Here is a 19,906-nt window from a genome sequence, read left to right as displayed (position 1 = left end):
CAAGAAGGGCATTCTATGCTATCAAAAGAAACATCAAAATAGACATCCCAATTAAAACCTGGCTTAAAATACTGGACTCTGTGGGGGGGGGGGGGGGGGGTCCCCAGTTCCAATTTAATTATTTAGGGGGGTCGCGGCCTGAAAGGTTGAGAAGCACTGCAGTAGAACATGGGATTCTCAAACGTTTTAATTTCGAGGACACCCTATAACTCTGAGAGTGTACAAATGGAACCAAATGGACCCGTAAGAGTCACTGACCTGTAAGGGTCCTTTTGGAAGCTCCTGAAGGAAACCAGAGGGTCCCTGGACCCCACTTTGACACCCACTGCAGTAGAGTAGAGCAGGGGTTTCAACTGATTGTGAACCAGAGACCACCACCCTGACTAAAGAAACAACCTGGGTGGTGACCACTGTTGTGTTGATTGGGGAACAGGGATAGGTGTGGGCTAAGATTAAGACAACATAGCCCTGGCCAGTACTTTAATATTCTTCAGGTATGCCAGTGTGTGGAAATACCACTCTCACTCACTGTACAGTAGATAGGCCTAGGTAGTAGAAGGTACAAAAAAAACACACACTTCTGCCTTGTGTTTGTTCTCCTTTTATCAGTTGATTGAGAGTGGTTATCTAAATCACACACAACAGATGTATAAATTATAGCTTCTCTCTTGGCAGTCACTTGTCGACAATAACTGATTGTCAAGCTAACATGTTACATCATGCTACAATTCATTTATTATTTTTTAACGTACCCCCCTACAGTATATCTGGCACAAAGGATTTTCCAAATTAATTCACGTACATATTACCCAGACATTCAAGGTTGAAACTGTTGCCACCGTAGAAGCAGGCCTGTTCATACTGTTGATAGTCTGTAAATAAATGATTTCCATTCATATAGCCTAATTAACATTCACCATCTATGTCTTAGGAAACAGGCTAAGGCTGGTAAAATATGTTCTCCATGTTAAGATGACTACACTTCATAGCATCCCATGTTGGTTGGTGAATGTAATCAAAGATGTTGCCAAAATAGCTACCTTAAATTTCAGGTGTATACAGTACAACCAATATAAAATGATTCATACAGATTTAGCTACGTAGCATGTTACAAGAAATTTCTAACTATCTGGTTGGTTAACTATTTATCTGGTGTTCCTATGTGTGGTATTTTATTTTACACATTTATTTGTTTTATCCATTTGTTTTATACTTTAAGGATTATTGTATGAGACATTATGGGGATTGACTTCCTTGGTCTTCTGGCAGCATGCACAAGAAATGTGGTGCTGTTGAATGCTGATTAGGGCGAGAAAGATTGCAAGACTAGCTCTCAGACACACAGACACACAAATGGGTGAAAACATAATATCCGGCCCCAGCCTTTGGCCTGGCAGAGGTAATGAAAACAACAATTGACAAAATATGTATATTTATAATTCTTTATTGAATACAGGCTTGATGCGTCATATTTTATGACGTTTTATAACGTTTTATTGAATATAGCCCCAATGCGTCATATTTTATGACGTTTTAGGGTGAATTCTTGGATTGAAGAAATTATTCAGCAGCATCTTTTCCCTGTGAAAAGATGAATATATTAGACTAATATATTTAACACAAATCTTTCGTTAAATCTCAGTTAATGATAACCAACATAATGTGCCTTGTTCATATTGTATTACATATTCACCTTGGAGTCACGACTTTTAGCTCTCATCTTGTTGACCTGGGATTCAGCAATGTCAGCACGCTCTTCAGCCTCCTCCAGCTCATTCTGAACCTTTCTGCACTTGGACAAGTGAGTGTTGGCTTGTTCCTCCTACAATATGATAGACATGGTTCGAAGCCTCAATATTTGAAAAGAGCATCTTGCGATAAGAAGACAACAATATAAGGAAAATTGTTAAGTGTGGTTGTAGCTATGCAGTGGCCCATGTTGCATGTTCATGAGTGTCTTGGGTCCAGCCTTGGCGTGTTGCCATCATCCAAGACAAAAAGAAAGAGTATCTGAGTGAAGTAGGCGGCCGCCTTTTTAGGAGACCGGAAAAAGGTTGGAGTCTAATAGTCTATTATTTCCAATGGAAGAGTGAATGTGAACACGATTCTTTAGCCCCATGGTCACTGAACTAAATATTGGACCCAATCGTCACAAGCCACACAATCTTCCAAAGATTTTCATACTTAAATGAAAATCTTTTTCAGAGAGACAAATCAGGAGAAAATCAACTTTATTATCGACCTTTCTCCGTCCCAGCAACACACTCTCGCGGGATTTAGCACCAGTAAACATAGGATGTTTGCGAGATCTGCCACCAGTAGCTCTTACAATAGGAGACCATTTGTAGGACTTGTCTACCATTTCACCTCTACTGATTCCAATTGGGATGGTCTATCTTTCTAAATCAATCAACCATCTCTGTGATGTAATTTTGTAATGTAGTTTTATCATGATGCCTGGAACACACTGCATGCGTGTGCATCGCTCGTGCGTTGTGGACTCATGGAAGCTCAGCAACCATACATTAACAGGCCATAGCATCCATCCACACATAACCCGCATGTGCAGCGTGGCACTATGGTGTGGCTGCCGTGCCACACCAATCTTTGAGATTTGTGTGGAGACTGTTTATATTGTGCTGCTCACAGAAAGCACCTAAATAGACAGTGAAAAACACGCTGTTGATGGTCATATTCACATCATAAAAGCCTTATACGTAACTTATTACTATGACTCCATAGTGTGCACTTGAACCCTAGCATCCCTATTCTGGGCATGTTATAATATGCGAACCTTCTGTGAAAACTGCCGAATATTCGGCTAAAATAAAGCAGATCTACAAACGTACAATGCAGCATGATGAGCGTGTAGATGTTTTCAGTGGAGATATTTGGTTAAGAGGGAAGAAAGGAGCGAACCTAGTATAGAGCCCTGGGGGACCCCAGTCATAGAAGCATATACAGTACTGTTGGGCTTAAGTGGTTCAGAAAATGACTCCTATGATTCCTTGGTGTGGTTGCACACACACAAAAATAATTAAAAAAACGTAATATTTTTCTTACCGCTTCCTCAGCCTGTCTCTTGAAGCCCTTGACCTTCATCTGCAGTTTATCTACCAAATCCTGAAGCCTGGCAAGATTTTTCTTGTCCTCTTCAGTCTGAAGTAACAGTTAATTTATGCATTAGTTGTATGTTCATGCAATCTATTCATTTTGTCACTGAAGTGAACATGGTTTTACAGTACCTGGTATGTCAGCTCCTTCACTCTCCTCTCGTATTTGCGGACACCTTTAACAGCATCCGCTCCACGTCTCTGTTCAGCTTCATTCTCTCCCTCCAGTTCACGCACCTTCAGAATTGAATTATGCACAATGAAGTTATTTCTTCTTATTTCATTGTCTATGACTATAACACCTTCAGAATTGAAGTATGCACTATGAGGTTAATTCTTCTTATATCATTGTCTATGACTATAACCTGTGTTGGTATTAAACCACATCTGACCCTAGACCCCAGTTCCTGGAGCTGCTTCTTGCCTCTCTTCATAGCCAGGCTCTATGATTACCCATGTTGAAGTAAACCACATCTTACCCTAGACTCCAGTTTCTGGAGCTGCTTCTTGCCTCCCTTCATCGCCAGGTTCTCAGCCTCATCGAGGCGGTGCTGCAGGTCCTTGACTGTGACCTCCAGGTTCTTCTTCATCCTTTCCAGGTGAGAACTGGTGTCCTGCTCCTTCTTCAACTCCTCGGCCATCATAGCAGCCTGTAATGTCATTGTTGCATTGTATTGTATGTTAATATGAAGCATGACATGAGGATATCTAACAGATGAGAGTTGGACATCCTAACTTACATCAGTGATATCTATGAGGGTAGGACAGGACATCCTAACTTACAGTACATCAGTGATGACTATAAGAATATCTAATAGATGAGGGTAGGACAGGACATCCTAACTTACATCAGTGATGGCCTTCTTGGCCTTCTCCTCAGCATTCCTTGCTTCTTGAACACTGTCATCCACTTCACCTTGGACCTGGATCAGGTCAGCCTCCAGTTTCTTCTTGGTGTTCAAAAGGCTTGTGTTCTAAAATAAACATTCAGTTGAACAATGTAAGTATGCATGACTTGTATGTTAAATATTTGGCGTTGAGAGTTTTTCATTGACTTGACCTGGGAGTACAACAGTCCACCACGTTCACTAGCATCCACTAGTTCTTGTTCAGCCACTTTGCGGCCTCTCTCTGTCTGTTCCAGAGCCACTCTCAGCTCCTCAATCTCTGCAAGCATGAGGCCGTTCCTACGCTCCACCATAGCAGCTTGTTCCTTCAGATCTTCTTGACTTCTGATAGCATCATCAAGGTGCAGTTGGGCATCCTAGGATAAATCACATTTGAAGCGGTGAAGAGAAACAACAGAATGTGACTCATTCATCAGAGCAGTTCAACTGTTTGGATATGTGTCTAACTACTATGTTTTGTTCAATATGTGTCTAACTATATATGTTTTGCACCTTAAGCTGTCCTTGGACGTTCCTCAGCTGCTTCTGGGACTCAGCAGCCTGGCGGTTGGCATGACTCAGCTGAACCTCCATCTCGTTCAGGTCTCCCTCCATCTTCTTCTTGATCCTCAGGGCATCGTTCCTGCTCCTGACCTCAGAGTCCAGAGTGCTCTGCATGGAGTCAATCACTCTCTGGCTGTTCCTCTTGATCTGCTCCATCTCTTCATCCTTCTCTGCCAGCTTCCTGTCCACCTCACCCTTGATCTGGTTGAGCTCCAGCTGGACACGAAGAATCTTGGACTCCTCGTGCTCCAGAGTACCCTAAAATGTAACACAGGATCAAAAAATAGAGTGGACCTACTGTATGAATGTAATATGTATTACTCCACTTTTTGAATCGTATTGGTACAAAATCTAATATAGCCACAATTGCCAAGCTAAAAGTCTTACCTCAGCTTCCTCAAGGGCTGTCTGGATCTCTAACTTCTCTGTCTCCACTTGTTTCTTGTTCTTTTCCAGCTCATGGATGTTCTTTCCAGTTTCACCAATCTGTTCAGTCAGGTCCGAGATCTCCTCTGCATTGATTGAAAATCATTAATGAGGAGCATAATCCACAATTGATCTTGAACTCTATATACATTGATTTATCCCACTTCTGACATCAATTGTAGTGTTTTGTTTCTAAACAAAGTAGCCTACTCAATAGACAATTCAGAGAAATGTGTAGAATATTGACTTAATTTTTTTTAAAGGCATGTTTATATTTACTTTGAATATTAAACACATATGAACCCAACTTTGAGATAAACTGATTAAAACGAGGACCCATTTTGGCCCGTTAACAAACACCACTCTTGGCTCAAAACAAGTTGGCAAAAAACATTGAAGTAAAACTGATATTGAACAAAGTATGTAGAGAAAGTCTCACGCTGCAGGTTCTTGTTCTCTCTCTTCATGGTCTCCAGTTGATCCAGAGACTCCTCATAGGAATTCTTCATCTTAAACAACTCAGTGCTGAGAGAACGAGCCTCTTTCTGAGCTCCCTCCAGCTCTGCCTGCCCCTCTTCGTATTTCTGCTTCCATTCTGCCAGGACCTGCACACCATTTTTAATGACGTGTCATTTACCAACACTTTATGGAGGCTAAAATCATTACGTTTTAAAATAATCTACTGTATGTCAAAGCACCTTATCGAAGTTCCTCTGTTTCTTGTCAAGGTTGGCAGCCAAACCATTGGCCCTCTCCACATCAATCATGAGGTCTTCCACTTCACCCTGGAGTCTCTGTTTGGTTTTCTCCAGAGAGGCGCACTTGGAATTCACAGCCTCAATTTGCTCCTCAGCTTCCTGAAGACGCTGGGCTAGCTTCTTCCTGTTGATCAGTTTAGAATGGAATCAAATCATTGTGGGCAATATTTTGTATAAAGAGTGGTACCCATGATAGTGTAAAACATTGTTCACTGTATAGAGAGTGGTACCTGACTGTGTAAAACACCGATCACTTACTTAGATTCCTCCAGCTCCTCAGTGCGTTGGACAGCATCAGTCTCATACTTGCTCCTCCACTGAGCCACCTCACTGTTGGCCTTGGACATTCCACGCTGCAGTTCAGCCTTGGCCTCCTGTTCCTCCTCAAACTGCTCCCTCAGAAGGTCACAGTCGTGGCGAGCTGATTGCACACCATGGGCAAGGGCATTCTTTGCCTGTCAAAAGAAAATTGCGAAAATAATGTCAACTGAATATAAAAACACAGAAATATAATTCAAGGCCTATTTGTAAAAGAAAATGCTCCTCACCTTGACCTCCTCTTCAACGTGTCTCTTCAACTCTTCAATCTGTTGGGTGAAGGCCTGCTTGCCTCTAGTGAGCTGTGAGACAAGAGCTTCCTTCTCCTCAAGTTGACGAGTAAACTCACCTTAAAAAAAAGTTGTATCATCTTTGTTGAATACATATTTGTAAAGGAATTGGGTTAACTCTTAATAAAATCATCATCTCTAAAATATGGAATTTGGTGCCATGGACAAACAAGAACATTTACCATTTTCAGTCAAAAGTCTTGCTCTCTGAGCTCCAATATCATTTAACTGGCGAACATTCTCATCACTCTTGGACTTGATTTCACTGAGTTGGTCCTCAAGGGTGCGGCACATCTTCTCAAGATTTCCCTGTTAATTAACATTGGACATATTCAATTAATGACAGTAGTCTTTTGACAGTAGTTCAATATTGTACACATTTTTCTAAATTGTCAATTGAGTACTTTGTTTAGAAACGAAACGCTGCAATTGATGTCAGAAGTGGGATCAATCACTGGCCATCAATCAATGCATTTCAAGTATTTTTTCATTTTCAGTTCATTGAACAAGTATTATCTGAAGAATTATCCACAGACATTCCATTCTTACCTTTGCCTTAGCGACAGCCTCCATGTTGCTGGACAGGTCATCGATCTCCATCTTGAATTCGCTCTTCTCCTTCTCCAGTTTCTGCTTGACACGCTGGAGGTTGTCGATCTGTTCACCCAGCTCCGCAACACTGTCAGCCTGTTTCTTACGGAGAGCAGAGGCGGTGGCCTCGTGCTGCAGGGTGGACTCTTCGAGGTCACGACGCAGCTTCTGGAACTCAGCCTCGCGCTTCTTGTTCATCTCGATCTGAGCGGCGGTGGCTCCACCAGCTTCCTCCAGCCTCTCACTGATCTCCTCAAGTTCCCTGGAGATATCAGCTCTCTGCTTCTCAACCTTGGCACGAGCGGCACGTTCAGCCTCGATCTCTTCCTCCAGTTCTTCAATACGAGCCTTTTCAAATTAAGGATAATAGAATAACATGTGAAAATCATGATTTACTCATAATTTTTTATAAAAAAAAGATGTATACACTTGAATGAACCCTTGCATCCCTAGTTTGGGCATGTCATAATAAGCAAACATTTACAACATTTTGTGAGACACGTTGTGAGCTTTGGATCTGCAGTGGCAAAGAGATTTGGTAAAAGGAAAAAGAAAAGGAGGGGGCCAAGTATAGACCCATGGGGGACCCTGGTCAACTACCTATGTAGGGTTTAAACGGTTCAACTTTAGATTTGAAAGAAATGTTACATACCTGGAGCTCTTTGATCTTCTTTTGCAGCTGAGCCCCCAAAGATTGTTCATCCTCAATCTTACTCAGAAGCTGGCTTGTTTCAAACTCCTTCCTGTGGAATACAGTACATCATATTTCATTTTAGTGTCATTCTGCAGGTGTTTTTTCTCCATGAAATGTCATCATTGTTATTATTATTAATTCATTATAAATTTGAATTCTTATTATTATTAATTAGTATTATTGTGTTCCACATTACTTCTTTATCTTCTCGTCTGACTGCTGCTTGTCGTTCTCCAGGTCCATGATGGATTCCTGGGCCAGTTTCAGATCCCCCTCAAGCTTTCTCTTGGCTCTCTCCAGGTCCATGCGGAGCTTCTTCTCTTGCTCCAGTGAACCCTCCAACTGCACAATAATAAAAACAACAATGAATAATTCAGTACAACAATAAACATAATGTGTTCAAAACATCTTGATTCACTTGATGAACTCACATCATCAACTTGCTGTTCCAGCTTGGTCTTGGCCTTGGTCAGAGTGTTGACTTTGTCTTCCTCTGCCTGCAGGTCATCTAGGGTCTGCTGATGGGCCTCTTGGAGGGCTTTCTTTTCCTTGGTCAGCTTAGCCAGACCTTCATCCTGAGAGGCCATCTCCTCGGTCAGGTTCTTCACCTGAATAAGCACAACAGAACTTGTATTATAAATTGATAAGACAACTAATAGAGTGTGAACCTTGTTCATAGAGTATAGAGTGTATAATCATAGAGTGTATGATCATAGAGTGTATGATCATAGAGTGTATAATCATGAACCTTGTTTTCAGTGGCGTGTTTCTCCTTCTCCACTTTGGCCAAGGTCAGCTCCAGGTCATCAATGTCCTTCTTGAGCTCAGAACATTCATCCTCCAGCTTCCGCTTCTTGGCGGTCAGCTCAGCGTTGATCTCCTCCTCGTCCTCCAGTCTCTCAGTCGTCTCTTTGAGTTTTGCCTCCAACTGGATCTTACTTTTAATAAGACCCTCACATCTCTCCTCAGCATCGTTCAGACTATCTTCTCCCTTAAATAAATAAATAATAAGGAAACATGTCAGTGTAGTGACCCCCGGACAAGACCAAGCCGCAACATATCTCTGCCAATCGAGCTTAGCTCCATTAACATCTGGCGGCAGGATGTGGAGCGGGTTGTCTTCTCGTGAGGGACGTTGTGAGATGTGAGGAGCGTAATGTGTGAAGTCTGAAGCATGAGGGCGCGCTCTAAAAAAACGAGGGGGTAGATGGCCCAGTTGGTAGCACGGTGGCGCAGTCGGTAGCACTGTCGCCTCACAGCTAGAAGGTCCTAGGTTCGATTCCAGCTGGGGACGCTGTGGGCGCTGGGGCCGTGTCCTCCCCTCCACGTCATCAGTGCCCATACCCTAGATGGGGTTGGCGAAAGGGCCCACTCTGTGTGGAGTTTACATGTTCTCCCCGGTAGATTCCCTCACAAAAACATGCAGTAATCCTGGTCACTATACTGCCTCCCCCTGGCCAGGGCGCCTGATGGAGGGGAAAGGAACTGGTTGGAACAACGTGTTCCTTCCACGCACTACGTCCTACCGGGAAAATGTATTGAAGGACGTATGAGCTAGGCTCTGGGCTCTCCCTAGGTTAGCAGAGGGAGTGTATTGCCCAGGATTACTTAGAGAATTGGCACTGGGTGAAAAAAATGGGGTTGCAAAATCGTGGGATAAAAATGTAGTTAAAAATATATATATATGTAGTGATCCCGGAACAAGACCCGGCTACAACAGCTCTGCCAATCGACAGGCTTAGCTCTATTGACACAGTAAGGTTGTGCTTTGGGTTGCCGAGTTGGGGAGAGCGGTTTGATCCGAGCTCAGTGCAGAAACTCACTACAACAGTGCTTGTTCAGGGTGAATATATGAGATAAGACATAGCTACATGACGTCCTTGCAGAAATGTACTGTACTTACTGATGAGGCTGCCAGTGCCAGGTTATTCTTCTCCTGTACCAGAGAAATCATCTTCTCCTCCAGTGATTTTTTCGAGGCTAGGGCCGTAGCCAGGTCAATCTTCATTTTTTCATAGTTCTCCTTCATGTTCATCAGCTCCTTCTCAGTCTCAGCACTCTGCAGAAGAGGCTTGATCTTGTAGTAGAGCTTCATCCATGGCCAGTGTTTCACGTTCACGAATGCACGCACGTTGAACTGGATGGTGAAAATGGCTTCTCTGTTGGGGAAACAGTTACGGTAATTGAAAAAGTGTACCTTAGAAACTAAATATTACATTAAATTATGTTGTCAAAGAATACCTTCTTTTCATCATCTCAACAAACTCCTTCCGCATGAGGAAACCTCGGGAGAGAGCCTGAGTCATGCCGACCAGAATAGCCAGCTTCTCATCTCGCATTTCCTCCAGCGTACCCAGCAGACCAGCTTTGAAGAACACCTGCATAGGATATTACAAACGTATGTAAATAATCGACTGCAAAGCCAACTTTTAGTCCTCTCTCAATACAATGGTGCAGATTCGGAGTGTGTTTACCTTGGTGTGTCCAAACTTGTACTCATCATGAGGTACTTCGATGGACCCAAGCAGCTTCTCCGAGGCTTTCTTGTTGTCCATGAACTGGCCCTCAGGACATGCGGCGGCGTTCAGTACTTTGTACCTATAGTATTTTGCAAAAGTTCAGGGTCATTTTGCATGCCTCCCGTTAATAGTTATGGAACTAAAACCAGGAAAAAAGGAATGAATACCTTTGCTTGAAGTCAGCATAGGGGATTCTGCTGGGGTAGCCCTTCCTACAAATCCTGATGCCCTCCAGCACACCATTACACCTAAGCTGATGTATGACCAGGAAGTTCTCCATCAGGCCTGTAAAGATGTTGCTTCATCATTATTATTATTAGGACAAAATAAGGACACACTGGCCTAAGTTGCATTAAATGACCACCTCACAGTCAATAATCATATTTATATATAATTATATACATATTATTATTATACATAATGTCAGAGCCCTCACATCTAGTTTAACAAATACAGGTCAAGAGACCCAAAACGCCAAAGCCTGGCCTAATTATAGCTCTGCACACAAGTCCGGCCTCTCTGGCCTCTCCTCTCCTCTCGGGTCCTCTCCTCCCCTCTCCTCCTTCCCCGCTTTGCTTTGCGGCCCTAACCTCTAGTCCCAACCTCCCAACCTCCCAACCTCGGTCATGTGATAAAGAGGTCAGACTTCCTGTATCTGGTTGCTATGGCAACCTGCCAGATCAGGCTGAGGGTCTGATAGGCAAATCAGAGAATCAATCAAACCGAGAGTCTGATCACTGATCGAGGTGGGGTAAGATGCCTAAAACATAGCCATAGCTCTGAGCTCTCTAACAGTCTGTGACGGGTCTTGGCGGCATGTGGAGTGATCATGTGCTTGCGAATCGCTGCCGAACTTCGGAGCTTTTGTCAATTATATAGTAGTAAGATTAGGACAAAATAAGGACACACTGGCCTAAGTTGCATTAAATGACCACCTCACAGTCAATAATCATATCTATATATAATTACGTATATAATAATAATATATATATATATAATTGTTTCCGCCAGGAGACTATGTTTTCACTTCCCCCCCCCCCCCCCCCCCCCCTCGGCCAAGCTAACATTGGTCAAGCCTCACGTGACACGTGACAATACGTTGAAAGAGTGTGCTCTGATTGGCTAGTGAGACGCATGACGTATAGCGGCCTATAAATAGATGTGTCACTTTGAAAGAGTCTTGGCCTCTTTCAAAGTGAGGTAAGACAGGAGTAATCACGAAATGGCTGAGAAATAGCGGAGTAATACTTAAGACAGGATTAATCAAGTAACACTTAAGACAGGATTAATCAGGAACAGTACTGGCGGAGACCTGTGCTCCGAGGAGCACATTTTCTAGTTATATATATTTTCTGTGTTTACCTGGAGTCTTGGACTCGTTAGGAATCAGGCAACGCACAAAGTGAGGATGAGTGCTCCTCAGGTTGGTCATCAGCTTCCCCAGGTTCTCCTGTCCAGACATAATAAAGAGCCAAGTAGATTCATTATCAGTAAAAAAAAAAAAAAGATACAATATTGTATTTTTTACTTCACTACAATTATTTGAAAACTTTAGTTAGGCTACTAGTTACTTTGCAGATTTAGATTATTATTTAAAACATTTAAGCAAAACATACAACAAGCCCTATTTTATTCTACAGCTATTCAAGAATAGCTGATCTATAAGCTCACAACATTGTTTATTAATATTTACAACATGACAATATATTGTGCCTATTTGTTGCATGACTATAGATAATGTTGATCATGAATAAATATTCTTACCCTGAAAGCAGCAGACACAGTCATCATGGAACCACCCTTCTTCTTCTTGCCTCCTGCTCCCGCTCCTTTGGTAGAATCATGAGCAGACAGTTTATTTTAACTTTAACAAATTATTCTTCATTTGTTAAGTCAACAGCTATATTGTAGGCTCTATTAGCTCAATGATAAAAGATCCAGCACTTGCACAGGAAACCGGGTTCAAATCCGGGGTAGAAGAAGAAAGTTACAAAGTGCAGCTTTAATATCACAAGTTGAGGATTTTACTGTCAAATAATAATGTCATTATTTTATGAACTTGGTAATTGCTTTGATTAGATATATTGATTTCCCTTAAGTTTTTGAGGGGAGGATAGAACAAAGTCAGCAGTTAAACTGTTATACCATTCAGGCTCGGGAGGAGGATAGAACACATTATATTATATTATTATATTAATAACAAGGGAACCAGGAGACCTGGTACTGCCAGACCCCTAGTGGTTGAAATCTGAATGGCCGGACGCATGACGTGTGTGCAGAGGAAAAGAGGAAAAGAGGGACAAAAGAGGGACGAAAGAGGGACGAAAGAGGAACAGACAAAGCCTCATGTAGGCCGACCCCTTGGGTCTGGCAAACATACCTTCAGGCTCAGGAGGAGGATAGAACACATTATATTATATTATTATATTAATAAACATACCTTCAGGCTCAGGAGGAGGATAGAACACATTATATTATATTATTATATTAATAAACATACCTTCAGGCTCAGGAGGAGGATAGAACACATTATATTATATAATTATATTAATAAACATACCTTCAGGCTCAGGAGGAGGATAGAACACATTATATTATATTATTATATTAATAAACATACCTTCAGGCTCAGGAGGAGGATAGAACACAGACAGCAGCTTCACTGAAGACTTCTGGTACAGTTGCACCACAGAGTCGTTGAGGGGATCCTTGTTTTTCTCTAGCCAGCCTGTGATGCTGTAGTCCACCGTACCGGCATAGTGATTAAGGGAGAAGTGGGGCTGCATTGCCTCAGGCTTGCCTTTGACAGGCTTGGGCTTCTCAAAGGCTTTACACTTTCCAAGATGCTGATCATAGAGCTTGGCCTTGAAGGTGGTGTCTGAGGCCTTTGGGAACATGCACTCCTCTTCAAGGATGGAGAAGATACCCAAGGGCTTTGTGAAGGAGACAAAAGACAAATCACCAAAAGCAAAATGCATTAACATAAACAATATTAAAGACGTGTGAAATAAAAAATACGGGTTTCGCACTTTTAGAGCATACCCACGGTCATAATGAGGACATATCTATCAATAGATGCCAAAAGTCTGAGAAAAAATATATGTATTTTTTTAAATTCTTATGTCAAAAGTCCATAAAGATCTCATTTTAATTTCGTCCTGAAAAGGTAAACGTACTGCGGAATGACATAGATACAGTAGGCCCTTATGAATGTATGTATATATGAATCTTGATTGAATTCACCTGCGTGAGTCCCATATCTCACTAAACATCGGACGTTTGCGAAATTTTCCATCAGACGCCCACCTAGTAGACCATTAGGATTTGTGTACCATTTTGCCTCTAGTGGCTCCAATTGGGATGGTTTATCTTCATTAATTAACCATCTTTGAATGTGCTTAGCAGAAAAGTTATCAATAAAGCCATTTCATGACGTGTTTAACATCACAAAATAATAGTATACCTTCTCAATGAGCTCAATGCAGACAGTCAAGTCCATTTACCACCTTCTCAATGAGCTCAATGCAGACAGTATATTACCTTCTCAATGAGCTCAATGCAGACAGTATATTACCTTCTCAATGAGCTCAATGCAGACAGTATATTACCTTCTCAATGAGCTCAATGCAGACAGTATATTACCTTCTCAATGAGCTCAATGCAGACGGCCAGGTCCATGCCGAAGTCAATGGTATCCCAGGGAATGCCCTCTTTCTTGTACTCTTCTTGTTCCAGTACAAACATGGTGTGATTGAAAAACTGTTGCAGTTTCTCATTGGTGAAGTTGATGCACAGCTGCTCCAGGGTGTTGAACTGTAGGTGGAAATATCATTACTTTAATCTTTTAACCCATTAAGACCTGAGGCCGATTCTACAAATGTCTTCTGAATCCTAACAAGTTTTCTGAAAAACCTATGTTGCTATATATTGTTGTTGTTGGGCAGAAACCTCTTATCTCCAGATTTTAACTTTTTGTATTTTTTCGTAAATGAACGCCTTAATTGCACAAAAACACCTTACTTACACAAAGAAGACTCTTACCGGAGAGACCGCCGGTTATCAAATGATTGGCTTAGGAATGCGATATAAACAAAAACATCTCCATGAATTCAATGCTTCATGGGTTGTGTAATTGATAGAAAATAAGTAATTTCTTGGGTGAACTACTTTTAAAACTACCTTTAAAGTAATTGTGACAAAAAGTCATTAGTCTACAACTTAAAAAACAAGTCCATGCTTACATCAAAGATTTCAAAACCAGCGATGTCCAGCACACCAATGTAGTAGCTTCTGGGGTTCTTGGTGTCCAGCATCTCGTTGATCCTGATGACCATCCACAAGAACATCTTCTCATAGATGGACTTAGCCAAGGCACCCACTGAGTTCATTACCTGAGGAAACAGGAACATTATTAGTAGGGGTGTGAATTGTGATACATTTCTTCCAAAGAAGTATATATCCATGCATTTTCCACCCCCATTTAATGTGGGTATAGCACTGTGGTATAGCACGGACTGATTGACTTGAAAGGCTAGAAGACTGTCACTCACTCTGTTGAAATGAGACATTATGTGAATTTTGAAGTGATTTGTTTTGAATATAATTGCTTTTTTATTACTTTAAAATGTTGAATGTTAAAATGTGTGTGTATTTAATTGTTTATATTTTTACCAAACCACCTAAGCTGACTCCTTTCCAAGTGAAGGAGCAGTGGTTCTACTCAGTGTGGTCTCTCATTGTTTCTTTGGCAGTGTATCATACGTTACATATAATATACTATTATTGTGTGTGTGTGTGTGTGTGTGTGTGTGTGTGTGTGTGTGTGTGTGCGTGTGCGTGTGCGTGTGCGTGCGCGTGCGCGTGTGTGTGTGTGTGTCAGGCAACCGAGAGGGGGGGATGGAGATGTCGCAAACTTCTTAAGAATTAATTTACATTTGTGTGATGGTGGATCTGCGTGTTGCGTCCCGGAACGACCACAACGTGTGTGGAGAGTGCGCGCGTGTGTGTGTGTGTGTGTGTGTGTGTGTGTGTGTGTGTGTGTGTGTGTGTGTGTTTGGCGTGTGTGCGTGCGTTTGTGTTGTCGTGTCCACGCATGTGCTGTGTATCTGGAAAAATGCCCACCCACCCACTAGGCAATTTTAATAGGATCGCTACACAATGTGTAGTTTTTATGGGTAGCACTACTGTCAAAATATGTCAGACATTAAGTCTGGACACAACTCAAAAAGATATTACAGTTCTGATGGTATGTTGTGTCAAGAATATAAGGTGTGTATGAATTCAGAACAATAAAAGATATTACAGTTCTAATGGTATGTCATGTAGAGAATATGGTGCGTATGAATTCAGAAAAATAAAATAAAGTAAATTTCTCACCTGTGACACAGTTTGTCCCTTAGTGACATACTCATTTCCAACCTTCACTCTGGGATAGCAGTAAGCCTTTAGCATCTCTGCTGAGTTCAGACCCATCAGGTAGGAAATCTTGTCAGCCTCTAAAATAAGTCATAAGAATATAGAATGTATTAAAATACAATACTTATGATAAACTATTGATTGTTTTCATTCCTTGGCTGAAGATAATGCTCACCCTCTGTGCCATCAGGCTCAGCCTGTTCCTCACGCTGTTTCTGTTTGAACTTCAAGACCCCATGATGCATCACTGCACCGGTGAACTTGTAGATGTACTGCTTGTCGTCATTAGTGAAGCCCAGGATGTCAATAGCATCCTGTCAATCAAAAGATTGAGATTAAAACATTACATTAACAAACATCACTTTAGAAGGACGTCAATAGCATCCTTTGTTCAAAAGATTGACATTAACACATTACTTTAACAAACATCCATCCATCCATCCATCCATCTTAAACCGATTATTCGGAATCGGGTCGCGGGGGCAACAGTTCCATTAGAGAGCTCCAGACTTCCCTTTACCGAGCAACATTAGCAACTTCTTCCTGGGGGATCCTGAGGTGTTCCAAGGCCAGTGTGGAGATGTAATCCCCCCATCTGGTCCTTGGTCTGCCAGGGGGTCTCCTCCCAGTGGGACGTGAAGTGAAGACCGCCCTAGGGAGACGCATCCGTACTAGATGCCCGAACCACCTAAGCTGGCTCCTTTCCAAGTGAAGGAGCAGAGGTTCTACTCCGAGTCTCTCGCGGATGACCGAACTTCTCACTCTATCTCTAAGGGAGAGAGAGACGGCCACCCGTCTGAGAAAACTCATTTCGGCTGCTTGTATCAGCAATCTTATTCTTTCGGTCATGACCCACATGCACTTCATGACCATAAAAAACATCACTTGAAAATACAAGCATTGCACTTGCAGAGCAACTGACTGTACACTGAATATTAGAAACCTATTATAAAAAATATGTTTACTGACATCAGTGGCGTCCAGCTCCTCTTTGTCATTAATGCTGGCCACAGTGATCTGACCCATGCTGCACAATGGGAAGTCATAGGGGTTGGTGGTGATCAGACACATGTCTGAAAAGGGATTAAAAAGAAAAAGGGTGAAAATTAGTTTTTATTCATTCATTGATGTAATCACTGCATCATTAGTCCATTTTCAATTTACCAATAATGTAAGCTTTGTGACCGGTCATCATCTGATAGAAGATATGATATCCTCTCTCAGCAGCGAGCTGGTAGGTCACTCTGGACTTCTCCAGCAGATCTATAAGAGTTGTAGTATTATTATTAATAATATATATTATATAATATTGTTATTATTATTATTATTATTTGTATTATTATTACTATTATTATTATTACACTTATTATTATTATTATTATTATTATTATTATTATTATTATTATTATTATGTACATAAGTCAAATTTGATTCCTCTAAAATTAAGGCACATATGATTTAATTATAATATGTGAATTTCATACTTACATGTCTCAATATCAGCACTGGCCAGTTTACCGCTACTGTTGAACCAGATTCGGATGAATTTACCCTGTTTCATAAAGCACAATTTGTAAAAATCCCTCTACATTATGAAATGATTGCAGGATGTCTCATTACATAATTATTTTACACTTACAAAGCGAGAGGAGTTGTCATTCCTCACAGTCTTGGCATTACCATAGGCCTCCAGCAAGGGATTGGCTGCAATAATCTGATCTTCCAGTGACCCCTAGACATCACCCAATGTAGAATTTGGTCAGAATTATTGTAAATTGAATTTCTATATTGCATATAAATTCTTCATGTTCAAAATGTGTAATTTGTCCAAGTTTAAAACCTGTACAAATACCTTGATTTTGCCAGCACCGATATTTGGTGCTTCCTTCTTGTCTCCAGAACCAGATGCTGCTGTTGCAAAGTACTGGATGACACGCTTGGTGTTCACAGTCTTTCCAGCACCGGATTCTCCACTGGTTATAAATGCATACATTCAGAGAAACGCAGTTAGTGAATTTGACCACAATGTTCTTTTCTTATGCTTTGTAGATGAGAAACTTACGTGATCAAGACAGACTGGTTCTCATGATCTGTAAAAATGTAAAGCAAATGTACTTTTAGTCATGTATACAGCACAAAACCATTATAGCTGTATATTTGTTTACATTGTCTTGACCAGTACGTACCCATCAGCATGAACTGATAAGCGTTGTCAGAGACAGAGAAGATGTGGGGTGGAGCCTCAATACGCTTCTTGCCTCTGTAGGCATTTACAACATGCTGGTCGTACACTGGGAGCCACTTGTAGGGGTTCACAGTTGCACAGAACAAGCCAGAGTAGGTCTGAAGGGGACAAGAGAGAGAGAACATAATATATGTTGTCCCAGATATTATCTGGGGCAACGGATGGTGGAAAGTACTGTACATAAGTAAAATGTTGAGGTATTTTTTACTTCACTGGAGTATAACATTTTCAACTTTTACTTCTACTCCACTATATTGCAGTTAAATATATTGCACTTTACAATTATTTGAAAACTTTTAGTTACTAGTTACTTTGTACATTTATTATTACCAGAAAACATATTTACCACTTCAGCCTTATTTAAAACTTTGGCTATTTGAAAATAGCTGATCTACAAGTTCACAACGGGTTGCAACTCGCAACGCAACCCGTTGTAGTTCTGCTATTTTCAAAAGATTTTTATGTTGAAAACATTCTGCATAATGAGTACTTTTACTTTTGGTACTTTAAGTATATTTTGATGCCAGTACTTTTTTGCTTTCACTTGCTTTCACCAGACTTTTACTTGTAACAGAGTATTTCTACATTGCAGTATTGCATTTTTTTTAGTACTTCTTCTTCCATCACTGGCTGGGGGATTACAGCCACCAGTTCCAAGTGGCATGAGGGAACAGCCAACTGTTATTACATCTTGTTTAGTTTTTCTTCAGGATGTTACTACTCTGTACTTTTTTTCTTTTATCGTGGCTATTGACAGCTCAGAGCAGAATGCTGTACTGTTCTCAGAGTCAGCAGGTATAACATCTTACATAGATCATCCACGCTGCATAACGCTCTTTGAGGTTATACAGGACAGTGGCTTCAGTGAGGTGGGTCATCATGGCCATGTCCTCAATCTTGTCATACTTGGGAGGGTTCATGGGGGTCACATCGTCCTCTTTCACAGTTCTTTCCTGGACAATAAAAACAAAAAAACACACAACTTCAGAATGTGTTGTGATTACAGTTGTACTGTTCCACGATTTGATTTTAGATACACCTCTACCTACGTACCTCCTTGGTGTCGAGGATTTCCACGGTGGTTTTGTTACCGTCCTTCTTTATAATTTTACACTTGAGATACAGCTCCTTAACATCGGCCACATATGCTGCAGTTTTGGCATCAAAGGGTGCAGCTTGAGCCTCCATTCTCTCCCTCTCTGGCTTACGGAGGTACATGGCGGCCCCGCCATATTGCTCCATCTCCGCGTCGGTACTCATGGTGCCGGCTTTCTGTAGACAGAAATAAAGATGGCGTTGATGCCTTTGCTGACTTGAGATCTGAGCAGAGAATTATAGGACTTTTTAGGACTAGTCTTGTAGGTTAGTTTAGTAGAAAAAGGATGACACTCACTTTTCCCCGCTACGCAGTAACAGCTGGAACCTTCAAGTGCAAACCCTAAGTGTATGTGTGTGTGTGTGGGGGGGAGGGGGGGGCACACCATATTGAAGAAGAAGAAGAAGGTTTTATTTGTCAGTACTCAAAGTGCAATTGTGTGCGTCCCACAGCGTACTGTGCTACAACAACAATTACAATAGTAATAGTAAAATAAATCAATATATAATCAAAACCAAGATAAGATAAGAATAAAAATACAATTTAAATAACATGAAATAGAAACTATGAAAAGTCTTTAGCATAGCACAATAAGGGCAGGGAGAATAAAGGGAAACATATATAAATATGCAATGAGGCACGAGGCATACATGTGCAATGAGGCATCATACGTAGCTTTAGAACAACATGTGTATATGCTATAGTAGAGACACTGATACTAAAGCATCAATAGTAACAGTAACTAAAACTGATAGATGTCACAATAGAAGTCACATACCTTGTATCTATATATTTTATACATAATATATGTGTCACGGGGCAGCCGTGCCCTATAGAGACTTGACAGGAACAATGCACACTCACTCATCACTCATTTGTATACCGGTATACAAATATGAAACACACAACACACCCAAACAGTCACTTCCAAGTGATGATACATTTAGAAGCAGTTTATAGTTTGATGAGTGAGTGTGCATTGTCCCTGTA

General features: G+C 41.2%; 1 protein-coding gene across 1 annotated transcript; it reads right to left on the bottom strand.

The window, feature by feature from the left end:
* Nucleotides 1-1,456: 1,456 nt before the first annotated feature.
* Nucleotides 1,457-19,260, bottom strand: LOC311046653 (myosin heavy chain, fast skeletal muscle-like). The gene is made up of 40 exons (XM_084059127.1): nucleotides 19,214-19,260; nucleotides 18,874-19,092; nucleotides 18,630-18,773; nucleotides 17,762-17,918; nucleotides 17,638-17,665; nucleotides 17,428-17,548; nucleotides 17,215-17,307; nucleotides 17,064-17,127; nucleotides 16,740-16,838; nucleotides 16,545-16,648; nucleotides 15,751-15,889; nucleotides 15,537-15,655; nucleotides 14,402-14,551; nucleotides 13,803-13,973; nucleotides 12,781-13,093; nucleotides 11,925-11,989; nucleotides 11,523-11,610; nucleotides 10,328-10,445; nucleotides 10,116-10,239; nucleotides 9,883-10,019; nucleotides 9,545-9,800; nucleotides 8,390-8,632; nucleotides 8,073-8,249; nucleotides 7,838-7,983; nucleotides 7,600-7,690; nucleotides 6,906-7,295; nucleotides 6,539-6,665; nucleotides 6,297-6,415; nucleotides 6,007-6,203; nucleotides 5,689-5,872; nucleotides 5,430-5,595; nucleotides 4,952-5,076; nucleotides 4,514-4,822; nucleotides 4,174-4,377; nucleotides 3,962-4,087; nucleotides 3,593-3,763; nucleotides 3,246-3,350; nucleotides 3,064-3,159; nucleotides 1,694-1,822; nucleotides 1,457-1,581 (listed from the first exon to the last, which is right to left on the bottom strand). The coding sequence occupies exons 2-40, from the start codon at nucleotides 19,078-19,080 to the stop codon at nucleotides 1,561-1,563; spliced, it is 5,823 nt and encodes a 1,940-aa protein (XP_083915253.1). The 5' UTR covers nucleotides 19,081-19,092; nucleotides 19,214-19,260; the 3' UTR covers nucleotides 1,457-1,560.
* Between the last annotated feature and the right edge of the window lie 646 nt (nucleotides 19,261-19,906).

The sequence above is a fragment of the Gymnoscopelus microlampas genome (assembly GCF_963454915.1).
Source record: "Gymnoscopelus microlampas genome assembly, chromosome: 1".
In the NCBI taxonomy this organism is placed as follows: Eukaryota; Metazoa; Chordata; class Actinopteri; order Myctophiformes; family Myctophidae; genus Gymnoscopelus; species Gymnoscopelus microlampas.
Note: the sequence above shows the minus strand (reverse complement) of the source record. Positions and strands in the feature narration are given on the sequence as shown.